Source organism: Phytophthora infestans, genomic scaffold (assembly GCF_000142945.1).
Source record: "Phytophthora infestans T30-4 supercont1.16 genomic scaffold, whole genome shotgun sequence".
Classification (NCBI taxonomy): domain Eukaryota; phylum Oomycota; class Peronosporomycetes; order Peronosporales; family Peronosporaceae; genus Phytophthora; species Phytophthora infestans.
Genome location: NW_003303743.1, coordinates 531,816 through 558,809, shown reverse-complemented (window position 1 = coordinate 558,809; position 26,994 = coordinate 531,816). Strand labels below are relative to the sequence as shown.

Here is a 26,994-nt window from a genome sequence, read left to right as displayed (position 1 = left end):
CAATTCTCGTTCTACAGCTTGCTTGATGTCGGTCCAAGTTACCGATTTAAATCGTGTGGTTTGAATCATCCTCCTATCTCCCAAGCTAGTTTCGTCTCTGCTTTTTCGTGTGCCCTTGGCGCTTCTGCGAATTTATATATTCTGCTCAAGCTGGTGGAGTTGATCGATTGCAGCGATTGCAGTGGGTATTCTCGACGGATTGTCGTGCATCAGTGGCTGTAAGAACTGCGCCCGCTCTCTCCCTGTGCCGTACCAACTCCCGTACACTTCATCCCCGCAATTTTGGATCAACCACCCAACAGACCAAACGTCCACAACAGTGGAGTGGCTGCCATCACTAAAGATCTTGGGGGGCGTATTCAGCTCGGAGTCGTGTGATAAAGTCTGAGGACTTAATGCGGCGTCCATGAAATCTACCAGAAACCACGAGTTGTCGTCTCTTGATAACATAGGCTCACCAAAACTAAATGTGAGCTCTCGAAACGGAGCACCGAACTTATTGGTCTCAGTGGTGCATGTGAAAACGGACGACCGGAAAGACTTGGAAATCGGTTGTGGGACTTTAAGAGCTGAGGAGGATGGCTGAAGATTGGAGGCTAAAAGACCGAGCACAGAACGGAAGAGAACTGTAGAATTACTGGTAGCGAAGCAATTCCGTCTTCTTCGCTGGTAGACTGAAGCTCACTCAATGCAGACAACTAAGTTGAAGTCAGTTGGAGTTCGCAATTCTTGATGTTTGATGTGTTCTACGACTACCTTTCTGTCGGTCTAACTTGGTGGATTACGATGGTACGAGGACGCCGCCAGCTCTTGCTGTTGAACGTGTATTTTCTGCACTAACGCCAGGCACATGAACTGCTTTCGCGCGAGTCTCCGTACCTCTTTGAGGAAGACAGCCAACTCCATCTCGTCGTTGCTCAACGCACGATCCATGTAGTACAGCGCGTCCTCCATCGCATAATGTTCTGCCAGTGTCTTGATCATCCTGCTCAGCCGTTTAAAATTCCTTAAATAAAATACCCTTTACATCGCACATTAAATATTCATATAAACGTACTGTTTGGACAGCGCCTCGCCTTCGACCAAGATCGTGTCTGGGTCCACTGTGTCCTTGCCCTCGTTTTCCTCTAGCCATGCCGTAACCTCTGTATCCTGCGTCTCCACCACACTTTTGGCACGCGCAATATCGTCACGAAGGAAGCGCAGCGACTGCAGACCGCGCTCTACATTCTCCCGCGACTGTGTCAGCTGGACTTCATGCTCAAACTGCAGATCAATATCGTCTCGCACACGTTTGAGCGTTTTCTCCAGCTGCATCTGGATTTTGCCTGTCACTTCGACCTTTAACGCCGCCGCACGCTCTTCCGGCCTCGCCTCATTCGACGCATAGACGCCAGAATTCGACGAGGAGGACGCTCCCAGAGACTGCTGACTGGCCCCAAAGAGCGAGTTTTCTTCACTTTCCTGTCGAGAATGAGACTGAAACTGCGAAGAATAATACGGAGACGGCTGCGGCGGATGTGACTGGGCATAAGAACCTTGTTGGAAGTAGCCGCCTGTGCCGCTACTGGCTGCAGAGGCACCGCCGTTGACTCTGCTCTGGGGTCTGGAGGCCGCCGGTCGACGGAATACTGGCGGCATATTACCAAAGATACTGCACATGTGAGCCACGAGCTCCAGCATCGTAAAGTCCGGTCGCCAGTCGCTGGTGTACGGGATCTTGACGTACCCGTCGCTGGTTACGTGTGGGTGGCCAGGTTTGACCATCATGTCGGCGGTAGGGCGCACAAAACACACGGGTGGGGCCATAGGATACGTCTCTACGACCCAAAACTCGACGGGGATGTTGTACTGATTGCCTCGGTAGAAAATGGGAATTGTACCCTCCAGGTTGAGCAAGGTGCTGGTTGTGCCGTCATTATGAGCTGTTCAAGGGTAAATTTGTTGATTTTTCGAAGTCAATTCGAAACAACAGCTCTTTGACGTACCGAATGTGCCGCAATTGGGCTGCAACGACGGGATCTGACCGAGCAGATTGTACACGTCTCCACGAACACGAGAACTTTGCTGTAGATAATGGGAGAAGGGTGATTTAGAAATGCGGGAAAGAGAGGAAGGAGACGCAGTGAGTCGTACGGGGTAGCACTGCAGCGACGACAGGATCTGGTCCAGGTTGCTCACGTTGTTAGCGTACATGGCGGCAGCTCCGGCAAGTGCAGCCTGATACGCTTTTTCCCCTGGGTAAAGTTGGGTTTGGTTAAGTTGCGCGATTGGCTGTACAACTTAAGAAAGCTAGATTTTCTCAACTGGATGTTCCTTAATTAAATTCGTACTTAGTGGTAAAGTGACGATGACGTTGAAGTGGAAGTGAAGGCTGAAGCCTGAAGGATCGCTGCACCACCCGAAGCGAAGAGATGTCTGCGGTTGCGTTGTCTCGCCTTGCTCTCGATAGTTTCCAGGGCCTTACGACGCAGGAATGGCGTGTCTCGAGGACTACCGATGACGACCTCTGCGTCTCGGATCTGGTCCTCACCTTCGAATACCCGAGGACTTGGTCGTGTCCTGTTGGCTTCGACCTGCATCTCTACGGCGGCGTAGAACCGTACCAGCTCATGGAAGAGCGCGAGACGCAGTGCATTGGACACGTAGTAGTTACCTCGAGGCAAATTTGGCAGGAGACGACGCAGTTCGGACACCAACGAAGCCGAAATGGGGATCCCCACGACCAGGTGAAGCATGATTAGATCAGGTTGATGATGTTTGGGCTTACCAGGGAAGCACTGGGAGCCAGGCAGTACGTAGCCGTCCAAGCTCTCGGGTGCGACGTGTAGCTCGTCTTGAGAGGCTTCTACTCTCCGCTCTCTTATTAGCGTTGAGATTTGATCAGTTTGGCACCATACGTCTCGCGTCTGGACAGGTTTCTTAGGCTTATCATCTCGAATCACAGTGTGGATGGTCATTGCGGCTGCTACTGCCGTCGTTCTAGTATCTGGAGGTGGGAGCATCTGGGTTAACTGTTCGTGAATAGCTTCAATCTGCGTCCTGCCACGTCCGTGGCGCTTCGCCGACGTCGACATGGCCAGAATAGCAGCGCGCAGAAGCGTCTTGAGTGGCGTCGCAGGGTTGACAGGCCGAGTTGGATCCACTTTGGGTCCTATTGCCGGACCGGAGTGGTGCCGTAGGGAGTTATACAGAGCTTTTAGCGACGCCTTCGTGTGTTGCAAGCGATCATTGCGCCTTGCTTGCTCTGCGTGAAACTTGCTCTGTATCAACCGCAACAACCCCTCAATTTCCATTCGATGACGCTCGTGTTCAAGAGCTTGGCGTCGTCCATACTGCTCGAGTATCAGTCTTTTGTAATCCTGAAATCCATCAACGTATTGCTGCTTGAGAGCCGCAACTTCGCGCTCGTACATGGTATGCAATGCATCCAGCTCCGAACGAGGCACCAGGTGAGACACAGTATCAACATCCGGGTGAGGCGCTACAATAGCATCCGAGCGAGGAGGTGCCACATCTCCACTCACGGAAGCAGGCACGGGTTGAATTGCGTTCAATGGAGATCGAGTTGGATCTTCGTACTGTGCTATACTCTCGTCCACGTCCAGCGTCGTATCGCTCTCGTCAGTGCAAGCAAGGGGAACACCTCGGCCACCACACGCTGCATTGCGTCATTGAGCTCGCGCTCGTCCTGTTCTACTTCTTCGTCCTCCTCCCCGTTCTCAATGTCTTCAGCTTCACTTTCACTGCTGGACACATCGTTTTCGTCATCGATTACTGCAACCGCCTCTGCAGCAGGAACAGGCTTCGACTTCAACTTGACCACAGTTCCACCTTTTTGCCGCTTGGAAACATTTTCACTTGGCGTGCTTTCACGTAACCTGAGCGCAAAAGTTGTTGCTTTGGTGGCAGTTGCCTCCGATTCGTTATTGTCATTTTCTTTTAACAAAAACTTGGACTTGCGTTGCTCCCCGAATCGAACTTGCAGATCGCGCAAACGTCGTAAAAGTTCTTCGTTTTCCGTTTCCAGTTGCAGTTTGGCATTTTCCATGGCAAGCAACGTCCCCTCGAGTTCCCGATTTTTGTCTTCCATCTCCTGATGATCCTTGTGACTACCATCAACGCTCACTTTGGTCTTTCTCTTTTCCTTAAACGCCTTGGCTTTCGCTCTTCTGGCCTCTGCCTCCGCTTCAGCAAGCGCAGCAGCTTGTGCCGCTGCTTCCGCTCGACTGCGAGCAGCTTCACTCTCCTTGAAGCGCTCCATTTCCTGCGTTTTCGCTTGCAACACGAACGTATGTTTCATGATTTCCTCACTCTGCGCACGAACTTTAGCTTCAAGCTCCTGCACTTTGGCCTCTGCAACTGCTGCCGCCTTGGCACTTGCCTGGAACTTGTCACGCCACGACGCGATTTGCGCATTAGCTGATTCTGTTGCGCTCTCGTTTTGCTCCTGGGCGAGACGAAGCTCTTCCGACCGCGTGCGTAGTGCTCTCTGGGCTTTTGCAAGATCCTGGGCTTGTTGTTCTGCTTCCATACGTGATTCCTGTTGGATACGCAGCGCTTCTTGCAGTTGAGTAGCCAAGGAATCTTTTTCACGATGTAGTGCATCGATGGTGCTCTTCAATTGGTGCTCTCGAACGGCATATGGAGGAGGTTTACTGTCCTCTTCGTCACTGTCGTCTGAGGCCATGCCGTTCGCTGCTACCGATTGTAGGGCTTGATGGATATGCGAAAGACGCTGGTGTCGTCGTGAAGCCCGCTCTTCTGCCTCTGAAAACGCGCTCCCCACTTTCTGCGCCCCACTGCCCATGGCAGAGTTCACTTCTGGGTCATCGGCAAAGTCTGCGACAATAGAACGCTCTGTGTGCGTACTGGTGCGAGCCAACGAGCGATGTGTTGACAGTAGAACGTCTCCAACTCGCCACCGAGCCGGAGTCCGCATCACTTTATCGCCAAACCCATTATCTTCATCTTCGAGTTCCTCGTGATCCGCAGCGGCCATCGCATCGTCATAACGACGCACTAGCTCCTCCACTCGCGACTGTATCTCGGCAATCTTCGGATTGATATCATCGGGCTCTACTGCTGACAACATCGCAGCACTTGTGTAAGTCACTCGTGAATTCCTCTGTCCCATCGAAGCAGTATTGGCAGATGCACTTGCAGATAGACGAGCTGCAGTCTGTCTTCTCGGTGACGGAGCATTTCGACGAGGTCCTTGGCCAGGTGGCGGCCCAGCGCTATTACGCCCCGCCATTCTTCGCAACTACTACAGTACCAAACAACAACACTCGTTCGAATCGAAAAATATTTTTAGGCAAGTCAGCAGCAACAACAAAAAGTTACAGGGCTATGAACAAGTCGCATGGTCATTTGTCGAGCAAAAAATGTTACGTGGTCTGTGGTCTTGGGGTCCGCTGTCATTTAGTTCATGAGTGGAGAACCACCGATAGCTGCGCTCGATCGATTCTGCTACCGCCGGCCACGATTTTACGAGTTGTCATTGATGCTGAGCAATTTCTTCTCCACGTCCTCGAACCGCTCCGAGCCTGATCGATCGCGGTGGAAATAACCTTGGATGCGTTGCTTCTCCGTCTCGCTGAGAGATTCGAGGCAAAACTTGAGATGCGCCGGGGTCAAGTCCTTCCGTGTGATCACTCCACGAACTTCGTTTCGTCGGTTCAACACAATGAGGTGACGAAGTCCCAACGATCGGAACAAACGGAAAGCACGCGGCACCGGAGTCTGCTCTTGAACAGTGTGAGGCGTGGGGTTCATGTACGGCGTGAGATCCATCCACAAGTCTCTTTCCTCCTCGTCCAGCTGAATGTCATTGATGGACGGGTAACGTGGATAGCTGCCTTCCATGTCACGGTACGATAACGCATACTGGTCGTTGTACAACAGCGTCGTGTCGCTAGCAGGCGTGCGGACGAACGGCTCCGGTTTCTCAATGAAAAAGTCCTTGCGTTGCAGTAAGACAGCCAAATGATGACGATAAATGATCCCAGAGAAGCGAGGAGACTTGCGTTTACCACCGGAACTGGGTCCGTCTTGGCTGCGAGGGATAATCACAGGGAAGCCACCGTGATTGCAGTTCTTGAGCACGTCGTAGATCTCTCCCACCTTGGCGATCTGCGGTACACATTTGGGCGGCGAGCTCATGATGTTTACCACTCGTAAGAATCGGGCGTAGTAGGGAGGATCGAACTCTAGGAACGGCAAGTGATTCAAGTGGATGTGGATGTCGTACAACCCTTCGTTGAAGCTGTTCCCGACCCAGCGAGCAGCCATTAGCGACACCATAATAGGGAGACCCCACTCAATCACACCCGTGCACTCCAGAATGATGACTGTCAGTGAAATCGTCATACGTGCCATGCCACCAAGCATACAAGCAGAGCCAATCAACGCGAACATTCCATCTTGAGCGCCGACAGGGAAGCCCAGGTAGTGGACGATCATGACGCAGATACGACCGTAGGCTGCACCAGCCAGCAGACTAGGCACAAACAGACCAGAGGGCACAGCGATACCATACGTCCAGCACGCGAAGATGTAGAACACGACGAAGAACATACATAACGAGAACGGCGTGAAGCTGGCCTCGCCCGTAAAGTGCAGCAGTTGCTTCATACTGGTAGCGTAGTTGACTGTAAATAAGGATGCCAAGTCGTTATACTGACCCTCGGGGCAATAGAACCGCGACAACGAGTCACTGTAGTCTCCAGCAAGCTCGCGACAAGTCCCGAAGTAGTACGACAGCCAGAACGACGCTGTGGCCATACTAAACGCGATCAACAAAGTCTCACCGAAACGCAGGAAGCGGTGCGTCACGTAGCGTTTGCGGAACTTGGTCAGAATTGTGTTGGCACTGTTGAAACCAGCGCCGAATAGCCCACCCACCATCCCCATGAGGATAAACACAGGAACATCCAACACTTCGTAGGCCTTACTGCCAGCGAACTGTCCGAACGTAAAGGTTCCCGTCTGAGTGCCTAATGTACCGCCAATAAAGACATGACCCACGTCAGGAGTCGGTCCGTTGGATTCACTGGCTTCCATGAACGACATGAAGTAGTTGAGCACGAAAGCCGACACCATAGCGCAGAAGAAGGTGCGCCACGTGAGATTCTGGTGCCAGAATGACGCTCCTTCTTCCAGTGCGAACAGAACGCCACCTATGGGAGCGCCAAAGGCAGCCGCCACACCCGCAGCAGCACCACACGAGATGAAGTCGCGCTTCTCCTTGTCGTTACGGAACCCTTTGAACTTGGTCCAGCTTGTGTCCAGCCCGAAGCTCGAGGATTTCCCCTGTGACAGTCCAGCACCAATCACCGAGCCACTGTGGATCATAGGTCCTTCTTTCCCCACTGGCAGTCCTCCAGACACACTGAAGAGGATGCCAACCGCCTTGCAGAACAGCGTTTTCAGACGCACTACACGGTGGATCTTGATCCCGTTAAGTGTCGCTTTGATCTCGGAGATCCCAGACCCACCGGCCACGGGACAGAGAATTGCGACACAGTAGCTAGCGACAGACACGAAGCCCACACTAATGAGCGCGTAGACCAAGTAGCCGGTGCCGAAACTGCGAGATCCCTCCATCTCGCCTGCAACGAGCGACGCCATTGTGGCGGTACGGAATGTGGACAACAGCGACGTCCAGAACTCGACAAAGCAAGCCACGAGGGCTGTTCCCAGTCCCACACCGAACGTCATGACCCAACGCGCGATATTGAGCGAGCGGATGGCGCTCTCGGTCTGTTCCTGGTCGTGTTGCATGTTGACTCTGCTCTCGAAGAAGTCGTAGCTGTAGGACTCGCGGTGTTGCGCCTTGGCACGTTTCTCTTTGTCCTTTGCCTTCTGCTCCTGCTTGCGTGTGGCAGCCGAGAATGGATTGCGTCCTTTGCCCTTAAGCCAGTCCAACAGCGTCGTGCCATTGCGTTGACGCAGAGCTTCCTCGATCTCGAAGCGCGAGAACCGGGCGCCAGAGTACAGGTCGCTTGGGAAGGAGTGCGTGCGCTGCACGCCGTACGTCGGGTATTGTTCGCGTACGTGCGACTCCAACTGCGAGATCTGCGGCATGGGGCTGCGACTGTTGACTCTCCAACTGGGGAAACGAGGGCCGTCTAGTGCGAAGCGCGGCATGGGCGAGCGCAGAATGGAGGATGGAGAGCGAAGAGCAGACGCTGTGCGTGCCAGGGCCGGGAAACGACGCGGATCTTCGACGACCACGTCCTGACCAGAGGACAGCGTGTCGCTCTCGTCGTCGTCAGCGTTAGAGATGGACACACGCACAGCGGTGGGGGTGGGCGGCGCCAGCAGCGCGTCAGTCTCCGACGGCTCGCGGGAGGAAGCCATGGCTCAAAGACACAACGATCAATGAACACGGCGAGGCTAATGGAGGAGTGGACTCAGCGGTAGAGCCGACCGACACGGCAGATATTTGAGTTGGTAAAACTGACACGCAAGAGTCAAGTCGTTGCATGCAGAACATGATATCACAATTAAGAGGAGATTGAGATATCTGATTGACTAAGACAAATCTGAAGCGAGCTTCTTTGTGAAAGGGGATTGGTTCGAGAGTCTGGATTACTGTTTCCTGTGATAATTGGTGAAAAGTTCATTTCAGGTTTTGATGCATTATTGGAGATATTTGGGATGTGCGCTACACTCCCAGAGCATCTTAAAAATTGGTGAATTATTATATTTTGGCAGAGACCAGGCGCGTCGTTTGAATGGACCAATCACCGCTGACGCTGGGTGGACCGGCGAATGAGACAGCTTCCATGTGCCAGCCTGGCACATGGAAGCTGTGGCACTGCCAGGCAGTGCTGGGCGGAAGGCGGAAGCTGGTCTCGATGGCTACGGCACGAATATTTGCCGCGCTGCAGCATCGCCGCGACATACGCTTGGCGGCGACGGAATTACTATGTTAGTCCACGAAGTCTATGATGGACGGCCCTGTTGAAAGCGGCGGTGCCATTTGGCCCTCGAAACCAATTATTTATAGATGGCTTGCTTATTGACAGGAAAACTGTGGGAATAATGTCTGGAGGTTACTTAGACTGTGAAATTCGTGTACTGTTGCACCCTCGGATGCCGGAGGTGGAAGCGGCCGTTGGCTCCGAAAATAATTCTCTCTGGTCGTAAGGTGGCGGACACGTGACGGATTGGCAGGAAATCTACTGAGTGCACAAACAGAAATGTTTGCTATAGATATCTCAAGCACTGCACTCTCGTCGTTGGGATAATAGCAGCAGAGAATCGTGCACGTCTGTACGACGAAAGGATGCATGTCTGAGTCTGATAACGTTGTCAAAAGCTGAAACTTTCAGCCTGAAACCAACGTGTCGACAGCCACGCGAATCATTTTACTAACGTTACCCACACGCGCCGCCAACAGCAGTCCAATCGTGCTCCATGAGACTACGCTCTGGGCCACGGGATTAAGCGCGTAGCGCTAACGCGAGGGGTGGAGATCCCTGTCGTGCTCGGAGTAGCCGCCACCGGAAGGAAACGTTCGGGCCAAAAGCGCGAACTGCCAACTAAGAAACGAACTTGTCCGCAGCAGAACGTTTAGGACGCCGATGTATGCAAGGACAATGCCCGGCAGTCGCGTTTACGGCCAGGATGACCTGGTCCAGACGCTGGCGTTGCGCCGGCTATGATAACCCAAGTTGGGTCCATCAATAATATTGATTCAATATCGGCAGCGCCTTCATTCGTTTTGGCTGCACAGCAGCAGCTTCAACATGCGGCCGAGCGGAGACCTGTTGGCCGGCTTGCCGTCGACTAGCTCGCTTGGGTGGACGTGTGGCGTAGATGGCTCCGGCCGGCTCCGCGTTGAATGGCTACAGAACCAGCAGATCTCAGAGGTGATCTGCCGATACTTTTTTCCGCGTACGTCAGCGGCAGCGCTTCAACCTGCAAAACTCGATCTAAAGGTCAGGTTTTCATTGGTTGTTTATCGAAATTTAGAGGCTCATCGTATTATCAAGTATGTCAATCGAAATTCAAATTGCTTTGCTACTATTTGCCGATTGTTATTACACTGTTTAGAGAAATTCTTGTTGGCAGCGGCCTCCGCAGCCAGTGGAAGGCGCGCTACTCTCGGCTGAAGATTTGCACCTCACTCTATACATGTAGCAGCGAAATGGGCTTCATTTTGCAATGTACTGGAATTAATAACTCGGCATGCAACCAGTTATTAGCAACAACCATTGCCGTCTGGGGTCGGAAACGGGGGTGGGCAGAGATTCAAGTCGGCTCGAATTTCGGGTCATTGTAGATACCCTGCGTGTTTCGCCAATCTTGATGCAAATCGCGGCGACCGCCCAGGCGCCCGCACTCATCCGTTCGAAAGCCAGCGGCGCACGTACTGTTGTATGCAGATGATCCGCGACTGGCGTGGACGATGCCGCACTCGCGGCGCTAGCGGCGAGATCCGCACGCCAGGGCGGCGCTTTGCGCTGCCTCGGGCAGTTTGCCTCTCGACTCTAGTTGCCCTTTAAGCAGAAGAGCCGCTGTTCGACCGGAGAGAACCGTTTTCTGCCGAGGTCCTCGCAACGGGCGGGGAAGCGGACAGCGGCAACAGCACGCAGCAATACACGTATGTGGGGTCCTGCAGGGCTCCGCGTCGCGCGTGGCATCATGGCGTGATGATGAACGAGTTCACTTGATAAGCCTAGCCCAGTAATTATCACGGTCCGCGGGGGGTATCAATTTTGTGAGAGATCGCTGGTGTCGGGAAGGCCCGGCTGTGCTCTGTCTGACTTGCAACCACTATGGCGCCTTGCGGGAGATTGCGCGCACGGAAACGCGGGTCGTGCGCAAACGGGGCAGAGTATCGGTCGCGTCAGTGGAAATCGAATGCAGTCCCTCCCCTCACCTTCCCCTGCAATGGCGCCACTGGGACGTCAAAGCCGAATCCTGTCCCCATTCTGCGATTGGGGGCTTTGCCGGCTACGGGCCGAACGTAGAGAAGAGAAAGCGATCGCCTCACGAGCGCCACTTTAGGATCCTTCGAGGACAGCAGCAGGGGGAGCGCAGACAGCCAAGCAGCACAGCAGGCAGGCCGACTTGAGAGCCGTCATCGGGACCGCAGGCAACAGCAGCAACGTCGAAGGACGCGCGTAGATGACCCTCAAGTGCTGGAACGCAGCGCCGCCCCGAAAAGTACCGGCGATCGATACGAGCACCAGCGTCGAGACCTTGCTAGCCGCTGCAGCAGGCAACCAGAACAACAGCCACATGGGTCGCGGTCGCGCCACCCCAAAGTCGGCGAGATGCCGCTCGCAGTCGAGCAACTGGGACAAGGACGTCGTGGACAACTCGGGCGAAAGCGAGGACGACCGCTTTGACGTGACGGCCGCCACTATCCCGGCGCCGTCTCACCAGATCCACGCCATGCCAGCGCTCTGGGTTAGCGGCCGGAGGCGGCACAGTCGCGGCCGTCCCAGACGACGTACCGTCAGCGAGAACTACAACCACGGCAACCTCAGCGTCGGTGCCGGGTATAGCAACAATAGCACGCCCACAGGCTCCTCCATCAGCTCGACGCTGCCGTCCTCGCTTTCAGGTGGAGACGAGCAGCTGCGCGAAGCAGCTGCGGCCGCCGCTGCTGCGGCCGGAGGCAGTCTCAACCAGCGGCTAAGAATCACATCGCCCGATGGACCGCGTTTTTCCGGCTGGGTACGAGGCCAAGCCGCCGAGGTGCAGTGGGAAGCGCTCGATCCGAGCGTGCAGTGCGTGCGCATCGACGTGTGCAACGTGGCGTGGGATGTACCCACCACCATCGCGCACCGCGTGGCGAATGACGGCACGTTCCGCTGGCGCCGCGTGTATTGGGGCATGCCGATTGCCGAGGGCTACTATGTGAATATTTACGACGTGACGGAGCAGAAGGACCCGACGGACATGCTGCTGCTGGCGCAGAGCGAGCGCTTCGCCGTCATCAAGTGAGCGACAAGCAGCAGCAATGACTGACAGCAGCATCAGCGTAGCGATCCGGTTCTCTTCGGCGTGGCCTAGTGTCGAGTGTACGTGTGGCCCGGTCCAACGGACTTGCAAGGCCTTATTTTCGGCACGTACGCTCAGCGCCCGACCACACAAGCTGCGGCTCGTATAAAGCCCGCGGAGAGGTATTTAATGAACCCCATTGAAGTCAAGACTAGATGTCGTGTTCGCGATAAAAAAGCGTAAGAGCTAAAACTCAACGTCGTGCAGCTTTGGCTTCCGGCGCGGCAGTAGTCAAACCAAGTAGAGTTAGAGAGACTAGCATAGAGATGGAAGAAGAGAAGAAACAGCAGCAAGCAGTATGCTCTGCCTTAATGCCTTGGGAGCCGGAACATCTTGTTCCGAACATGCCGTGGGAATCCCACTGGGATGTCGTTATACCTACCTACGTTGCCCTCGTGTCTCTGCTCGGTCCTACCATCGTGACGAATAAGATCTCGCATCCTGCCCTTTCACAAAGATCGACCGGATGAAGCTGCCGAAGCAGCCCCCACCGCCGCCGTCGCTGCTCGACGTAGAGCTCGTTCGCGCAGTGCGGCGTGCTGTGGGGTCTGCGCCACGGCCTGCCGACTACGTGGAGGCACTGCAGCTATTCACTGAGCCGCTGTCCGCCATCCCACTGCCCGTGCAGTGCGACGTTGATACGGCGCAGGCCTTCCGCGACGCGTCACGCGAGGAGATTATGCTCAACGGGGTGCGCTTCGTGGGGGACCACCGGATCGAGGCATTTGTAGCAGCCGTCAAGCGAATTGTGAGCGCACATGTGGGCGGCGAGGAGCACCCAGACCGTGCTCTATTAGTAGCCGACCGTGTCATGCGTAGCTGCAGCCGGACGCTTAGCGGTGCAGACTCGTTCTTCGCCGTGCATGAACTCTTCGCATCACCCGATGTGCTGGTGAGTCAAGCGTGATGTGTTTGTCCGTCAGACCAGCGTACATGTAGCTTATCTCTTCCATTCTTGCTGTTTACTGCGATCACGTTGGACGACCAACGCCGTGCATTGCTTGCCGTGCTCTCTGGGCTGGACCTGACAAGATCAAGCCGCGGGGAGGAGAACCTCCTATTCCGCTGGACGTGATTCTCGGCCGGGACTTTGAAGGTACGTAAGATACCGCGCTCGCTGGCCCGGCGATGCCGGCGTCCTGCACGGACGTCATTGCGCTTCGGACCTGCTTTAGCGCACTTCAATACAGTACCGAGAAGCAGACGGGCGAGGCGCGCGCGATGACCAGTCTGACCTGAATGTGCATGTGCTGTGCAGACCACCGCTTCAAGTGCCGCATCAAGTGCGTTAACCTCTTCGGGCTCTACTCGAACGAGGACATTGAGCTGCTCCTACGCAGCGATCGCGAGGACCTCGACGCGCCGCTTGTGGCGCTTGATGCCGTCGTCGTGGAGCGCATCGACCTCACTGCCGACAAGTCCTCGCGGAGGCTGACGATCTGCTCGCCTGACAGCAACAAAACGCCCACCAAGTTCGACCTGGAGCTCCGAGAACTCTTCTAGGCGACTTAATGATGAGGTTTCCGTACGCGGAGCGACGTCTGCGGAGTAATATCGACGCGCGGATCACCTGGCTGTACGGAGGGCGATGAGCGGGCGACGCATCGTCGCTGTAGTCGCTCAACACGCTGGCCATCTCCCATGACTATTCCTTTGTCGTCGCTTATATGTTCACCACCTCTCAGCTGCGCAGTGGCTGTACATGTACATGTATCATGCCAGTGCTGAGCTGTGGCATTGCCAATGGCAATTTGCCACAGCTCAGTACCGTAAGCCCATAAAATATGTATGCCAACCGATTTCAACGTTGGAATGAACGAAGTGACCAGATTTGCAGGAAGGTGTGTGAACTCCAAAAGATTTTTTTTTGCAAAAACCCACAGTATTGCAGCTGTCCGCAGCATTCTCGTCAGTGGACTTCGTGTCAGCACCAAAAAACCAGCAAACAGCAGTACATTGACGCACGAAAAAAACATACTTTCGAAGAAAAGGAAGGTTTTCTTGAAGACAACCACGGCACTTTTGTCTAATACGAAGTAGGTTGCAAGCTGCCTAAGCCGAGCTTCGAATCAGGAAATGTCGTTTGTGAGTAAAGAGTTTGACCACCTCATGAGGATCATCGTTTAAGTTTAATTGGCGCCTCGTTGCAAGTGTCGCTGTCATGATACTTCTCGCTCTTCTTCGTCTGTCAGTCTATCATCACGCGTTTTTTTTCTTCAGCTTGGTTGTCAAAGCAGCTCGAATTTCTGTTGCGAACGGGAAGGGCAACACGATCGTTCGTCCATCATTCGCCTTTTTGAAACGTACTGGTAGTAGCCGCTGCTCCTTTATCTGTTCATCCAGGGCCTTCATATCGGTGGTAGGTCAATTTTCTTATGGAAATTTACCGGTAGGGCATTCTCTGCGAGTGCAACGTGGAGTTTTTCGAGTCGCTCAAAAGTTGACAGTGTAGCATTCGAAGGATTAGATTTTGAAGGCGAACCGTCCCGAGGATTGGTCGGTTCAGCCTTCAAGCTCTTGCTGTGCCTAAGCTTCTCGCATTACATGTAGCTCCATCTTCTCTTGCAGTAATAATCACTCTCGTTAGCAAGTCCAAGTTTGTGGTGTCGCTAACTCGGATGGGTTTCCCTGGGAAACTTTCCCATGGAGCGCAAAACGAACTCGATGCCGTTTAGGCGAGTTTTGCTTATTGCTTTGACCTTGTTCAGTGTTCATCTTTTGGGCAAATTGTTTGGTCGGTTCCTCCTTCAGTTGCGTGTGTTTCCGTGCGTGGTAGAGTTCACCTAGGCTTTACTGTACTTTGGCTTTGTGGTGGACTTGAATGCGCCATGGGACGGAGGTGCTGGAGACAGCGACAGTGAGATCACTTTGTTGTGGCATTCCTGGAAAATCTTGACCCGAAATGATAGCGGTGCTGTTGGCTCGAGCCTATCGATGAAGGCGCTGGAACTACAGTGAAGTGTTTATTTTTTTCAGTAAGTGCATGAGAACTGGATGAATACCACGAAGGACTGGTCTTCGTTGTCTAATGACTCTGCACGTTGACAGTCCTCGCATAACTCGGCGAGTTCCTGTCGAATCCGAGTCTAGTTCACTCTCAATGACCGACTGCTCATCTTTGGGTGATCCGTTGATATCCGAGATCATGATTATCTTCCTGCAGTCGTTCTTACTCTTTGCTTAGTTCCTCGCTGGTAGTGCAACTCACAGGCCCTCGAAGCAATTGTAAATGCTTCTTGCTTTCTCTGGCCACGCTGTTGACGTCGCTTGTTCGACCGGGATTCCCGTGACATTGGTTGCCAATCGGTAAGGTCTTCCTTTTAGAGAATCGGTCCACACCCCGTTTCTAAGTAAAAGACGTCGAGAGCCCTTGACGATGAGGTTTACGGGCACCACACTCCCCGCTTCTTCTCGTTCGTGCTGCTCTCGCTTCTGTTCCAGTTGCAGTTTTTGCGATTGACGAAGCGAAATATCGCGCTTGAATCGATCAGCAAAACTCTCACCCTGATCCGAAATGTGAGTTCACTGTCCTCAGGATTGTACATTAATTTTTTTGCAGCGCACACGACGATTTACTGTCGAATTTGCACACGCGACTTGCTTGAGCGACGGATGTTAATAACATTGTTATATCAATGGAATTTCTTAAACGATCACTCAATACAATTTGAGCAAGATAGCTGTCGTCCCAGGCGTTTGTGTTTTCTTTGTTGAATCAGCTCCACCCGTGAGTTGCAAGACACTGGCACTCTCTCTGTCAGTAAAGTCTCAGTCGGCATTATTAATCAAAATTTGAACCATCGGAGCCAAAGTCCTGGAACCCCTCGCCGTCCATTTGAGTCACCAAGCAATTGCCTCTTCTTTTGTCATGCGAATAGACCGAAAACGAGAAAAGCTTCATCGTTTCACGGTATTAATAAAGTTTATCGTTTGTTTCGTGTGGTCGTATAGAGCAAACTGAGCCGTCCAACGGATTCAGCATAGCTGCCTTCTAGCCGCACGACACTAGGAGTATGCATACCGCATTTTTTTTAATCTAACCAGAATTGAAGTTGCCCTTGATGGGAGCAGTGATTGGCTAACGTTTTCAACGAATGAGCGCGGCCTTCGTGGTCCACACCAAACCTTTCATCTATGCTTGCGTCCTCGTCGTTCACAACAGCAAGACGTGTCCCCGCCGACGATGCTGTCGCACCTGAAGGAGCTCAAGGCGGAGAAGAAGAAGGAATCCAGGTATGGACACGTCGACAGTGCTGTGGACATTAGTCCTGGAGGCTTCAGACAGACGCCCAACAATGCCATAAACGTGGAAGCGGGAAACGCGAAACAACAGCAGGAGCGTAACCCCGAGGAGTTTTCAGACGAAGACGACGACGACGTGGACACGGAGGCGTCTACAGCCAAGATGGACAACGAGGACCTAGCGCATGATCTGCGGTTCCGCGTGAACGGCATCGTGGTGGACAGCGAGGTGAAGGGAGGCGCCCGCAAGGGGTGGGAGGGCGTCTACGAAATTATGTTCAAGAGCTCCACGCCCTCTGGCCAGCGCGTGGCGCTTGTGCTGCTAGTGATGGTGTCAATGAGTGTCGTGGTTGGTGAGTTCTACTGCAATTGGAGAAAGGGGACGAGGGTGCTGACGCTTTGGCGTGGTTTGTGTTGCTTCGATAGCTGTGCTGGACAGTGTGGACGATATTCGGTACGCACAACTGCATTGGCGTTTGATTTTGCTCTTATAGATGATAAGAGAGAGACTTGACTGTTGCTGCTGTAGAGAGGACATTGGAAACTACATGCTGGCTTTGGAGGCCTTCTTCACCGTCGTGTTCTCGGTGGAGTACGCTCTACGCCTCGTGTCTCTTCACAACCCGAGCAGATTCGCATTTAGCATGATGGGCTTTGTCGACATGTGTGCGTTGGTGCCCTCGTATTTGGGCTTCATTCTGCCGGACGCGAGACCGCTGCTGCACTTAGCAGTGTTGCGTATCTTCCGAGTGATGCGCGTGTTTCGGCTGCTTCGTCTCGCTCGATTTGTGGACGCAGGTGCCGCACTGAGCGACAACATTCAGTCAAACAAGCGACGAATTGCCGTGTTCCTCGTCGCGCTGTTCACAATGATTCTCGTCATCGGTTGTGCCATGTATCTGATCGAAGGCGACCGTCACGACTTCTCTAACATCCCGATCAGTCTCTACTGGACGGTTGTGACCATGACCACTGTGGGATACGGTGACATCTCGCCGCAGACGATCGTTGGTCGCATGCTCGCTACCGTTGTGATGTTCGTGGGCTACGGAATTATTGCCTGTCCGTTGGTCCTAAACCAGGCCGGCTCACAGGATATTCTGACTGAAGTAATTGAGTGCCCACGCTGTCTGCGGCGGCTACACCAAGGAGACGCCAACTTCTGTCGTGTATGCGGCACGTCACTACGTCAGCCTCGCGCTAAAGCTGTAAAAGCACGTCGCGATCGCCGTCTTCGTCTCGCAAAGCTACAGCTCCCGATTCCAGAGGACGGCCTACCGTTGTCGACCACATCGACCATGAGATCCAATGTTCGCCTCCTTTCCGAGGAACCAAACTCGACGCGGACAAACGATCGATAAATTTTGCCACGCCATTTTGGGATTTGGCCGCTTGCTTTAAGTGACACCTGTAGCATACCACACGCGCAAGATAGACAATGTATGCATGCTTTTTTCGTCAACATACGAAATGTGTCGTAGATGGACAAAAAACACGTTGAATTGAAAATGAGAAGGCATCCTCGCTGTTGTAGTCGCAAGGCTAGTAATAAGTTATGTACACCCGGTGGCGTGGCGGACTCCCTTTAAATTATGGCTTCACGACGGCGGCGCGAACGAACCAGGGATGGCTGCGCGATAGAATCGTCGTTTCGTTTGGCGTCTCGTGGCGCACGACGACTGGACACTGAAGCTGCTGCGGTCCCCGTACATCATCGTGGCGCTGTTGCGCTCGCGGTAGAAGGCCTCGTCGCTGCTGTAGCGAGAGTACGCACCCAAAATTGTCGGGTTGCTGTACTTTCGCAATATATCGTGGAGCTTAATGAGGTCATTGTGGGTGGCAGCTACTTGCACTGTGTCTCTCCAACCGTAGCGGTTCCAGAACTTTATGTTCTTCACCCAGATCTTCTTAGTCTCTTGATCGGTGGCTGTGAGAATAAGAGAGTCGTTCAGCGTGCTGCTGGAGCTGCCGTCTGGCCGCAAGTGCACCTTGTATGTGTTCACCTGAAAGGAACAGGGCAGTGACGACTCGTCTAGGTCCTCGTCCTCGTCCAGCACCTCGATCATGTGGCCGCTCAGCTGCAACAAGCGTTGACGCTTGTTCGATTCGTCCGGTGGCTCTATCTCTCCCTCAGGTTGCTTATACTTATGCGCCATCTTCTGTAACGACGCTCGCGTAATACAGACTTCCAACTTGGCCATCCGACGCGGCTCCAGCGGCGGCAGCGCGTGCTCTGACGGCTCCACGGGATCCATGTGGGTGTTCACGTTGAAAGAGCACACTAAGACGCCTGTGCAGATTTCCACGAAAGCAAGATGGCTGTTGTTGACCACCAGGTAGCCCGCGCAAGTCATGGCAGAAAGTTCGGGCGACTCTGCTCAATATTCGGAAATGGCCAAAGAGAACATGATAACGATTCAGCAATTTTTTCGATATCGCGACGGGACAAAGATTTGAAGATAACCAGTCTGTCTGTTACTACAATCAAGTCAAAGGATAAAAAGCTGCGAGAGAGGAGGTCCCTAAATCGATATATTACTTCTTTAGCCTCAGCTTTTTTAGTCGGCGTCACATGCTACCACGTGTACCTTCGAAATGGTACATTTACAGAAGCCAACCGAACAAGCGCACGCTTGGCCGGCTGTCTCATTTTCAATTTTCCAAGCTAGTGCCACGGTGGCACTGCCACCAAGGAATGGCGTTAAGGCACCCTAAGAAGACGACAACACAACAGCCTTAGAGCACCCTTAAGGTGCTTCCGCACCATTAGCACTGATCAGCGCCCTTATTTGTGGAAATAAATTACCAACAGAGGCAGCACAGAGGCGAAGTTTCACGTTAGTGCCGTCCATATTGTCAATTTTGCATTTCATCACATTTAATTGTCACATTTAATTGTCTTGTTGTAGCAGCTAATCCGTCAACAACTTGTTTTTTTTTCTTTGAAGATCCAGGTATTTAATAGCACCAGGTACATGTACGTGGTGCACGAGCTGCACTCTAGAGATGAGCGCGAGAGGCTCGACCTAGCGTTTGCATTTTAAGGTAAGATAATAAAGGACTTGCACGTGAAGCGAGCGAGGCAATGGCGCTACGCAACGCCCAATGTAGAAGTGAATTGTCAAAATAGGCGTGGAAATGCTAAACACACATGTGGTTTGTTATATTGATCAGGAACAAAGTAGTAGCGCGCTCCTGAATGTAGCACGATGTTTATGTTGACGCGGAGAGCCTGCTGCTTTCTTCATCCGTCTTCTGCATTTCAGCTAAATTCCCGGTGCTTGTCGGTACCCGCTTTGTTGTACACAGCAACATCCATGCGAGTCTCAATCGCATAACGCGTAAATATGCGTCAGTGACACGATGACGCCCAAATCTGCGAGCGTTGAGCACATATGAGTAAACCATTCCGATGATCATCACCTCACAGCAGATACCATCGGGCTGAGTCGGCTCACGGATCCAGCTCGTAATTACTTCTTTTGGAAACGATTCTTCTTAGCCACTATCAGTATGCCACCTTTGCAAGTACGGCAGTAACTCATTTTTCCATGCGCTCAAAACTTCTTTGCGATAGCATTACTGATGAAGCGGCTCGTAAAAGTTCACTCTCAGCGTTGTTGGGAACAAAACTTCTACGACGATAACTCCCCAGTGATCCGTATTTAAGTGAAGCGGCAGAATCACAAATTGCGTCTGAGATAACCATTGTTCTGGTGGCTTTGGCCATCGCAATGCCAGAGTCAGCAATGAAAAGGCAACACATCTTCGTGCACTCTCTGCTATCCAAGTGATTGCCATGTCGATGGCAGCGTCGTTTAGCCTGCCGCGTAGGACTCCACAAACAATATAGCTGAACTTTACAACGCAGGTTCTCGACTTAGTCTTCAGCTCTGTCATCCGCGATAGTGTCGAAAACTTCCTGATCACATCATCGGACAGTGCTTCGTGCATTTGTGCAGATTCGGAATGTAGCAACCCGTTCGTTTTGGTCTCCATAGCAAATAATTCAACTGGGTGGGCTTGAACAAAGCGCCATTCCTGTTTTATCCACTTCAGGTCTCCAAGGAAACCCTTCGATTTCGCCTTTATGTCGTAAAAACTCCTCATTCTGTACAAGAAAGAGCTACATAGACATCACCAGTGTTAGTAGCAAACACATGACTTAATAATTGTGCTGTGGCGCCCTTAGTACTCCTCGAGCAACCTTAATACTCTTGTAGCACCCTTGGTACTGCAGAGAAGAAACTGTTGACGTACCTGTGGAGAGCGATGTCGCTTGAGCCGAATGAAACCATGAGCCCCCATGGTGCGTCTTCCTTATTGGCAGCAAGACGGTCCCTCTTGTTCAGCATCGAAGCCTCTGCCTTTTTCAAAAGAACGTCTGAAATAACAAATAAATGTTCCTTGTGGCTGTTCGCGCTGGTTTCCGTTGCAATTAAACATCTAACGGGACGAGCTTGGATGAATTTGTCAGTCATCCGCACTGGATACTGGTCGAGCATATTCGAGACCTTCTCCACGTTCGGATGATAGTTAGACCACTGAATAATTTCGGTCATCGTTGTCGTCACCTCAGAAGAAAACAAAACAAGAGCAAACTTCGGTTGTGGGGTGCTCCATCCTTGCTTCTTCTTTTTCTTGTTCGAGGTTTGGGGGCTGGGAGCTGGAGGAATTTTAGATCTCGAGCTTTGGGAAGAATGTCCGATGACACGGTAGCCTCAACAGGCAGGACTTTGGATTGGTTTGTTTTGATGTCAGATGTATCTGCGTCCTCGTCGTCTGGAAAGAGTTGTAATGCAGGTTGTTCAGAAGGTTGCGCAGATTGTGTTGGTTCAACAAACAAATTATCGGACGGCGCTGTATCTTTGTCTGAAAGAGAAACGTCGTGCATCGAAATGCTCCACTTTCGATCGAGGTCAGCTAGAGATTCAGCCTTCATGGCCTGTTCTTGATCAACTTCCATTTCGGCCATCACATCTGCGTAATCAAGTTGGTCCAGATATCTCATCGTATCACTCTTGAAGCTATCGTCAATGGATCCACAGTCACCCCCTACTTCTTCCTCGAGCACTGTCTTCCACTTGCTCATCTGCTGGTAAAAGTCAACTGCAGAGTAGCACCGTGGCTTGGGGGAAGCATCTCTCTAACACTTTCCACTCCTTGAAGTCTTTGTCTATCACAAAGGTCTGGATGTTTCTCCACGAATTGTTGTGCGTCTTAATACATTCCAAAATAGTCTCCATTGTCTCCATCTTTTCGTTGAGAGCGATAAAGTCTAGTACAGGCACGCAACGTCCTGTTGCACTAGTCACCAGCAGGCCACCTGCATTTACATGTAGATAAGAGACAATTAGTTAGGATGCTACACCAGAGATAAGGGCGCCCTAGAGATAAGGATGCCTAGCGTAAAGGGCGCCGCAAAGATAAGGGCGCCGAACGAAAAACATTGAAGAAAATTTGTATGACTTCACACAATTAATGAGTAATCTTACCGAGATGAAACCCCAACTTGTTCGTGCCGTAAGTCCAGTCCATGCATAAAGTGTCACCCCATTGCTCAAAAGCTACCTTTTGAGTGGCACTTTGCATCACAACGCCGCACGTCACGTCGTTTTGATCGTGGATAACAAGTACATAATGATTCTTGAACTCCGCGAGGGTATCAAGCATGCGCGTTAGATGTTTATCAGCGGAAGTACTATTCAGTACCCTTTGCACAATATTACGCGCTTGCTGGGGTGTCACCTGACGGTCCAAGGCGCCCGATAGAAACTCTTGAATACGACGCGAGTCTGTGTTTGCATCGGCAAGAAGACCCACTTGTTCGAGAACCAGACTATCTTCCGGTATTGACCCGGCTTCAACGTAACTCGCGTAAATCGTTGCGTTCGTGCGGTGATTATGTGTCCATGTCTACAATCAAAGACATCAGCTTGTTAATAGAAAACCCTTCAACAATTGTACGGCCACGTACCCAGTTCCGTAAAACAATTTTCCACTCTGGTTTTTCTCCTTGTGCGGCAACATTTCTTACTGCAGCTGTGAAGCGGGCTTGACATCCAGTGTATCGACTTGGCGTACTGCGCCGACCTTTGCTGCGAGACTTTTACGAGCACCCATGTGTGCAGCGGAACACCTTGTAGCTGTGCTCCATACTCGTTGGTATCTGAGCGTTCAATCTAATAAATCATATCAACATGTTATCAGTATTCAATAATATGATGGCACAATCTTTAAACTTAGGAGTTGTGCTTTTTCACGGTCTGAGTATCACGGGCTCGGAATAACAGGAAAAAATCGCTGCTGTACCTCTTTAAAACGCGGTTAACCTCACTCCACGACGGAAAAACCAGCGTAGGTAGTAGAGATATCTTGTTGCAAACGCCTTCACGGGATGATTTCATCGCCATACGAGCTGGATACGTTTCGGTACGCCTGGCGCGAGGCGTGCAGTCGGATTGTGGGTCTTGAGCATACCGTTCGAGTGGATCGTGACGGGAATCGGCTGTTGCTCCGTCCGATGAATGCATCGACAGCGTCTCTGCTCCACTTTCTCCGCCAGTGCTGCTGCTCGTTCCACTCGATCGCCGCCGCCACCCCTTCCCGGATCTTGCTGTACGTCGACGGTAAAACTTTTTCCGCTTAAGAGCTTGTCTCTCCGACCAAAGTGATTTTGTAGCGCCTACATTTTCGTTTAATAATACACATTTGTTATTTTTATGATTCAGCAGAGCTCCAGGAAGCAGCAATACAAACCTTGTCGATGAGAGTGCTTTGGCTTCGATTCTGCGCATGCCATTAAAATTCATATTAAACAAACGTGGAAAGATGTCTAGCAACCGATTGTTCTCACCGATCTCCTCAAGAAGTTCCTGCAACTCCTCGTTTGAATCGCTCATGTGTATAAAATCTTCGTCGCGGTCGTCGTCTGGGGCGTCACTAGAAAACTCCTATCCATCGAAATCTCGTCTACGTCATGATACGAAACGTGGTCAAGCCGTAGATAAACGCACGTACTCTCTGCATTGACTTTACCCTCAGCGAAGTGCACGTGCGCGCAAGCATTTCCCGGCGACAAATACTTCAGTTGGCGATCGTCTGGCAGTATTGCGCGCAAAGCCCCCTTTTCCCGCGCTGCGCGTTTTCTAGAATGTTTACTTAAAATCCGACGGCCAGTATTTATCGTACCTAAATGAGAATGTATTGTACTACTGAGTAATTTAAATTATCACGGAAATTTAATATTTTACGTGTAATCTTTGAAGCTCTTAAAAAATGACGAAAATTCTTAGGGCGCCCAAACGCGCTCGGGCGCCCTTAACGAGACTTTTTATGCAAAAAACCTAGGGTGCTCCAACCACTTCGGCCACCAAGATGCCAGTTCAGGACACAGCACTGCAACTGCTTACTGATCATCGACAATGCAAACGTTTATGGAGACTACGACACTAATACAATTATTACATACGTCGAAGTGACGTTCCTACCCAGGCAATCAATTTGCATCGATTTTTTAGATTACGCCCTACTGCAGTTTACAGTGCATTTAGCTTCTCGAGTGCAATTAACTGTTGCAATTCGCAAGAACCATGTAATTGGGCATTGTAATTTAAAGTAGCAATACTTCACGTCAACGTGTTTGTAGCTATAAGTGTTTTTATAGTCTTTCCGCTTTAGCAAGGCTAAATGCAGCGCTAACAGAGTAGTTGTGGCATATCATCTCGCGGCGTTTACGCTGGACCACGCTCTCTACTTCATTCTCCAATCCGTTGGATGGGCTAACAGTCCTTACGCCCGGTAACCCTCGCCGTCCACGCACAAGATCTTCTTTGCCACTACTACAGATAGCCCTGTCAAAGCCCAATGAAGGACGCCAAATGCAGTGTAGTCAAGGCTATCAGATAGTCGCTTGCTGAAATACGAGGATAGGAACCATTTATGTAGGTCAGTGCAGCAGTTGGGTACTGCAGGCTCTACTCCAATTGGGTATTGCAATATCTAGCTCCAGGCAAGGGAAAAAAATCAATTTGCATCGATTTTTTCGATAATCCTCCATTGCAGTATACATTATTGAAGTTGGCTCTTCAGGTGCAGTTTGGTATTGCAATTTTGGGGGAGCATGCAATCGGGTATTTTAATTGCAATATTTAAATTGCAATAATCTAGCGTTAAGTACGAAGTATCTTGAAGTCTACCTTGAAGTTAGATCTTCCTTCGAGGTCTTGTCCGTCCAAATTTTCTAGTTTAAGGTATAGCGTTTGCGGAAGAGATTACTAGTCTACCTGCGGAATAGGTTATTTCTCAAAAGTGCACCAAAAGTTTCATTCCTGAATCCTCTCAGTCACAGAAGCACAAACACTCCCTGTGTGTACCTCACCAATCTCTACAATGGCTCTCTCAAAAAATAAAGCCAGACGTGACGGAATGCCTGCGTCGGTCAAGTACTACTTCGACACTACGTGTCGGCCTCCAAGACAAGAATGTCACCGTGGCTTCTGCTCGCGGGACTTTCGACGCTATTCTGGAGGACTATCCGGAGATGGGCCATCACCTTGCACAAGACGCCTCCATTGTGCATGATCCTGTCTTCGAAGCAGCAATAACGAAGGTCCTTAACGACACCACAGGCGATTTGTCAACCAGAGAGAAAGCTGCTATAAAGTAGTTTGAAGTTAAAACAGCCCCCCCGTCTAGACGCATTGTACACGGCGAAATGGTCGACTTCTACCACCAGATACAAGAACGCAAGCGCCTGAAAACGACTAGGACAACGGCATATGAGAACCTCAGCTTCATGAAAGGAAAATCCGTAGCAGTTGAGAGGTTGTTTAGTGCAGCTAAACGTGATGACGGACCGCCGATCCCGCCTGACTCCTGGCATGTTCGAAGCCATTATGTTTCTCAAGGTAAACTAGGATTTCTGGAACTCACGTTTTGTTGCCAAAGCGATAAGGAAGTCACACGATGGTGAGCAAGTGTTTATCGCGATTACTTAGTGCAGTTGAGTATTGCAGGTTTTTTTTGCAGTTTATATTGCAATCTCATCGGTACCTGCAATATAGCATTTTGATTGCAATTTTTTTCCGGCGGATAAACCAATTTTTTTCCTTCCTTGTCTAGCTCTCATGCAATCTCGACTTTTGATTGCACTACATATCCAGCGGATTGATCAATTTATTTGTCCCTTGCCTGTTCCTACCGCCAAATACTACTAGGTAAGCGACAGCTTCTTGGCGCTGGAATAATTGCTGCGTTCAAGCAGCGCTACCGGCGTCGCCAGATCCACGCTCTTGATCAGCTTGAAGTCGACCCATCGATGGACATGTCGAAAGAAACCAAGTTATTAAAGGTTGACGCTCGCCAGGCGGAGGTATGGAGCATCAACTGCTGGAATTCCATGCCACCCTCGATATTTGTTTAGTGCTGGTCCACTCGATTACTATGTGTGCGAATACAGCAAGCCAGAAAAGGAGGACTCCGAAATCGACGAGATAGCTAAGATGCTGTCGCGCCTACCTGTCTCCGATCCGATATTGGTGACAGAGCTGCTGAATTCACCAGATGAGGACGTGTACGACAAACCTACTGATGAAAATTTCTGCGAAATCATAGTGGAGGACGTTCCCGCGAATGATAAGTCGATTGGTGCCTGCGAGGATAATAGAGATGAAGCAGAGAACGATAATGTAGAGATTGATTCTGCGGATACTAAGGAGCACCTTAAAAAGATTGCAAAGCTGCTTTTTCAAAACGATTCAACGGGCGTGTCGGATAGTAGCAGCTTCCGCCCTCCAAGTTGTGGTCTTCAGTGCCGCACTAGTCCCACCAGTACAACAAGTCGTCAGCTCCGTAGTTGCCGTGCAGGGTCGTCGTCCCCTGGAATGTAAAAGAGAAGTAGACTTGAGTAGTTTTAGAATAGATCCAAAGTGATATTAATTCTTATCTGAACGTACTGCCAAACCACATCACAAGAAACTTTATAGCAAGTAAGCACAAGTCTACATCAATCCGTCTAGCTGAAAGGCCTTGACACAGACGAGAGTTCTCAGTTTTAGAGCGTCAAGGCTCATACTCCCCCGAACGCTTGTCTCCGTGTCACTGCTGACTTCGGCACGGGGCTGGAAGCTTCGTCAACAGTTCCTTCCGTTAGCTTCGGTACGTGCCGATCTTCTGCCAACGCTTTGCCCTCACCACAATTTTTATTTTCTTTGTGCATTACTGCACTGTCTTGGCGCTTCACCACGCCTCAGAAGTACGCTACGCCCAGCTTCTCGAGCAACTTTTCAAACCGCTGGATCCCCAGCGCCTTCGTGAACATGTCGGCGATGATGTCCTCCGTGGAGACGTACTCAATAGAGAGTTTTCCTCGCTCGACTAGCTCCGATAGTTTCCTGCTCTTCTTCGCAAAACGCTTTACCCCGTCAAAGTTTCTTGCGTACGTGCAGACCTTGATCGTACCCTAATCGTCCACGTAACGCTTTCCGGGCGGCTTGCCAAATCCGAGCTCTTTTATCGTCTTACTGGCTCATAGTATGTCTTCCGCACACAGGCTCGCAGCCACCAGTTCAGACTTGCACGTATTGTCCGTCACCGACGACTGCATCTTGCTTTTGAAGCCCACCGTGTGTCCATTGAGCCGCAACACGATTTCCGACACCGACCTCGAAGTATCTGGGCAGTTCGCTTGATCCGCATAAAGGATACTCACCACCTTCTCCGAGTCAT

At 51.4% G+C, this 26,994-nt stretch overlaps 10 protein-coding genes across 10 annotated transcripts; 4 read left to right on the top strand and 6 right to left on the bottom strand.

Annotated features, from left to right (window-relative positions):
• Window positions 1-768: 768 nt before the first annotated feature.
• PITG_08736 (uncharacterized protein) lies at window positions 769-3,296 on the bottom strand (the record flags this gene model as incomplete). The annotated part of the gene is made up of 5 exons (XM_002902772.1): window positions 769-985; window positions 1,058-1,925; window positions 1,989-2,067; window positions 2,137-2,282; window positions 2,468-3,296. 5 exons carry the CDS (start codon window positions 3,294-3,296, stop codon window positions 769-771), a joined length of 2,139 nt encoding a protein of 712 aa, XP_002902818.1.
• A 290-nt stretch (window positions 3,297-3,586) lies between these two features.
• On the bottom strand, window positions 3,587-5,095 carry PITG_08735 (uncharacterized protein; the record flags this gene model as incomplete). Its single annotated transcript, XM_002902771.1, has 1 exon — window positions 3,587-5,095. The coding sequence occupies one exon, from the start codon at window positions 5,093-5,095 to the stop codon at window positions 3,587-3,589; it is 1,509 nt and encodes a 502-aa protein (XP_002902817.1).
• A 395-nt stretch (window positions 5,096-5,490) lies between these two features.
• On the bottom strand, window positions 5,491-8,364 carry PITG_08734 (Chloride Channel (ClC) Family; the record flags this gene model as incomplete). Its single annotated transcript, XM_002902770.1, has 1 exon — window positions 5,491-8,364. One exon carries the CDS (start codon window positions 8,362-8,364, stop codon window positions 5,491-5,493), a length of 2,874 nt encoding a protein of 957 aa, XP_002902816.1.
• Window positions 8,365-10,959: 2,595 nt separating this feature from the next.
• On the top strand, window positions 10,960-11,967 carry PITG_08733 (uncharacterized protein; the record flags this gene model as incomplete). The annotated part of the gene is made up of 1 exon (XM_002902769.1): window positions 10,960-11,967. The coding sequence occupies one exon, from the start codon at window positions 11,143-11,145 to the stop codon at window positions 11,965-11,967; it is 825 nt and encodes a 274-aa protein (XP_002902815.1).
• Window positions 11,968-12,490: 523 nt separating this feature from the next.
• Window positions 12,491-13,527, top strand: PITG_08732 (uncharacterized protein; the record flags this gene model as incomplete). The annotated part of the gene is made up of 3 exons (XM_002902768.1): window positions 12,491-12,916; window positions 12,964-13,120; window positions 13,283-13,527. 3 exons carry the CDS (start codon window positions 12,491-12,493, stop codon window positions 13,525-13,527), a joined length of 828 nt encoding a protein of 275 aa, XP_002902814.1.
• Window positions 13,528-13,532: 5 nt separating this feature from the next.
• On the bottom strand, window positions 13,533-14,000 carry PITG_22859 (uncharacterized protein; the record flags this gene model as incomplete). Its single annotated transcript, XM_002902767.1, has 1 exon — window positions 13,533-14,000. The coding sequence occupies one exon, from the start codon at window positions 13,998-14,000 to the stop codon at window positions 13,533-13,535; it is 468 nt and encodes a 155-aa protein (XP_002902813.1).
• Window positions 14,001-14,807: 807 nt separating this feature from the next.
• Window positions 14,808-15,171, bottom strand: PITG_08731 (uncharacterized protein; the record flags this gene model as incomplete). Its single annotated transcript, XM_002902766.1, has 2 exons — window positions 14,808-14,973; window positions 15,065-15,171. The coding sequence occupies 2 exons, from the start codon at window positions 15,169-15,171 to the stop codon at window positions 14,808-14,810; spliced, it is 273 nt and encodes a 90-aa protein (XP_002902812.1).
• Window positions 15,172-16,207: 1,036 nt separating this feature from the next.
• On the top strand, window positions 16,208-17,478 carry PITG_08730 (Voltage-gated Ion Channel (VIC) Superfamily; the record flags this gene model as incomplete). The annotated part of the gene is made up of 4 exons (XM_002902765.1): window positions 16,208-16,619; window positions 16,693-16,720; window positions 16,796-17,302; window positions 17,385-17,478. 4 exons carry the CDS (start codon window positions 16,208-16,210, stop codon window positions 17,476-17,478), a joined length of 1,041 nt encoding a protein of 346 aa, XP_002902811.1.
• Window positions 17,479-17,864: 386 nt separating this feature from the next.
• PITG_08729 (uncharacterized protein) lies at window positions 17,865-18,644 on the bottom strand (the record flags this gene model as incomplete). Its single annotated transcript, XM_002902764.1, has 1 exon — window positions 17,865-18,644. The coding sequence occupies one exon, from the start codon at window positions 18,618-18,620 to the stop codon at window positions 17,865-17,867; it is 756 nt and encodes a 251-aa protein (XP_002902810.1).
• Window positions 18,645-24,605: 5,961 nt separating this feature from the next.
• PITG_08728 (uncharacterized protein) lies at window positions 24,606-26,156 on the top strand (the record flags this gene model as incomplete). Its single annotated transcript, XM_002902763.1, has 3 exons — window positions 24,606-25,175; window positions 25,485-25,639; window positions 25,740-26,156. The coding sequence occupies 3 exons, from the start codon at window positions 24,983-24,985 to the stop codon at window positions 26,154-26,156; spliced, it is 765 nt and encodes a 254-aa protein (XP_002902809.1).
• Window positions 26,157-26,994: the final 838 nt, after the last annotated feature.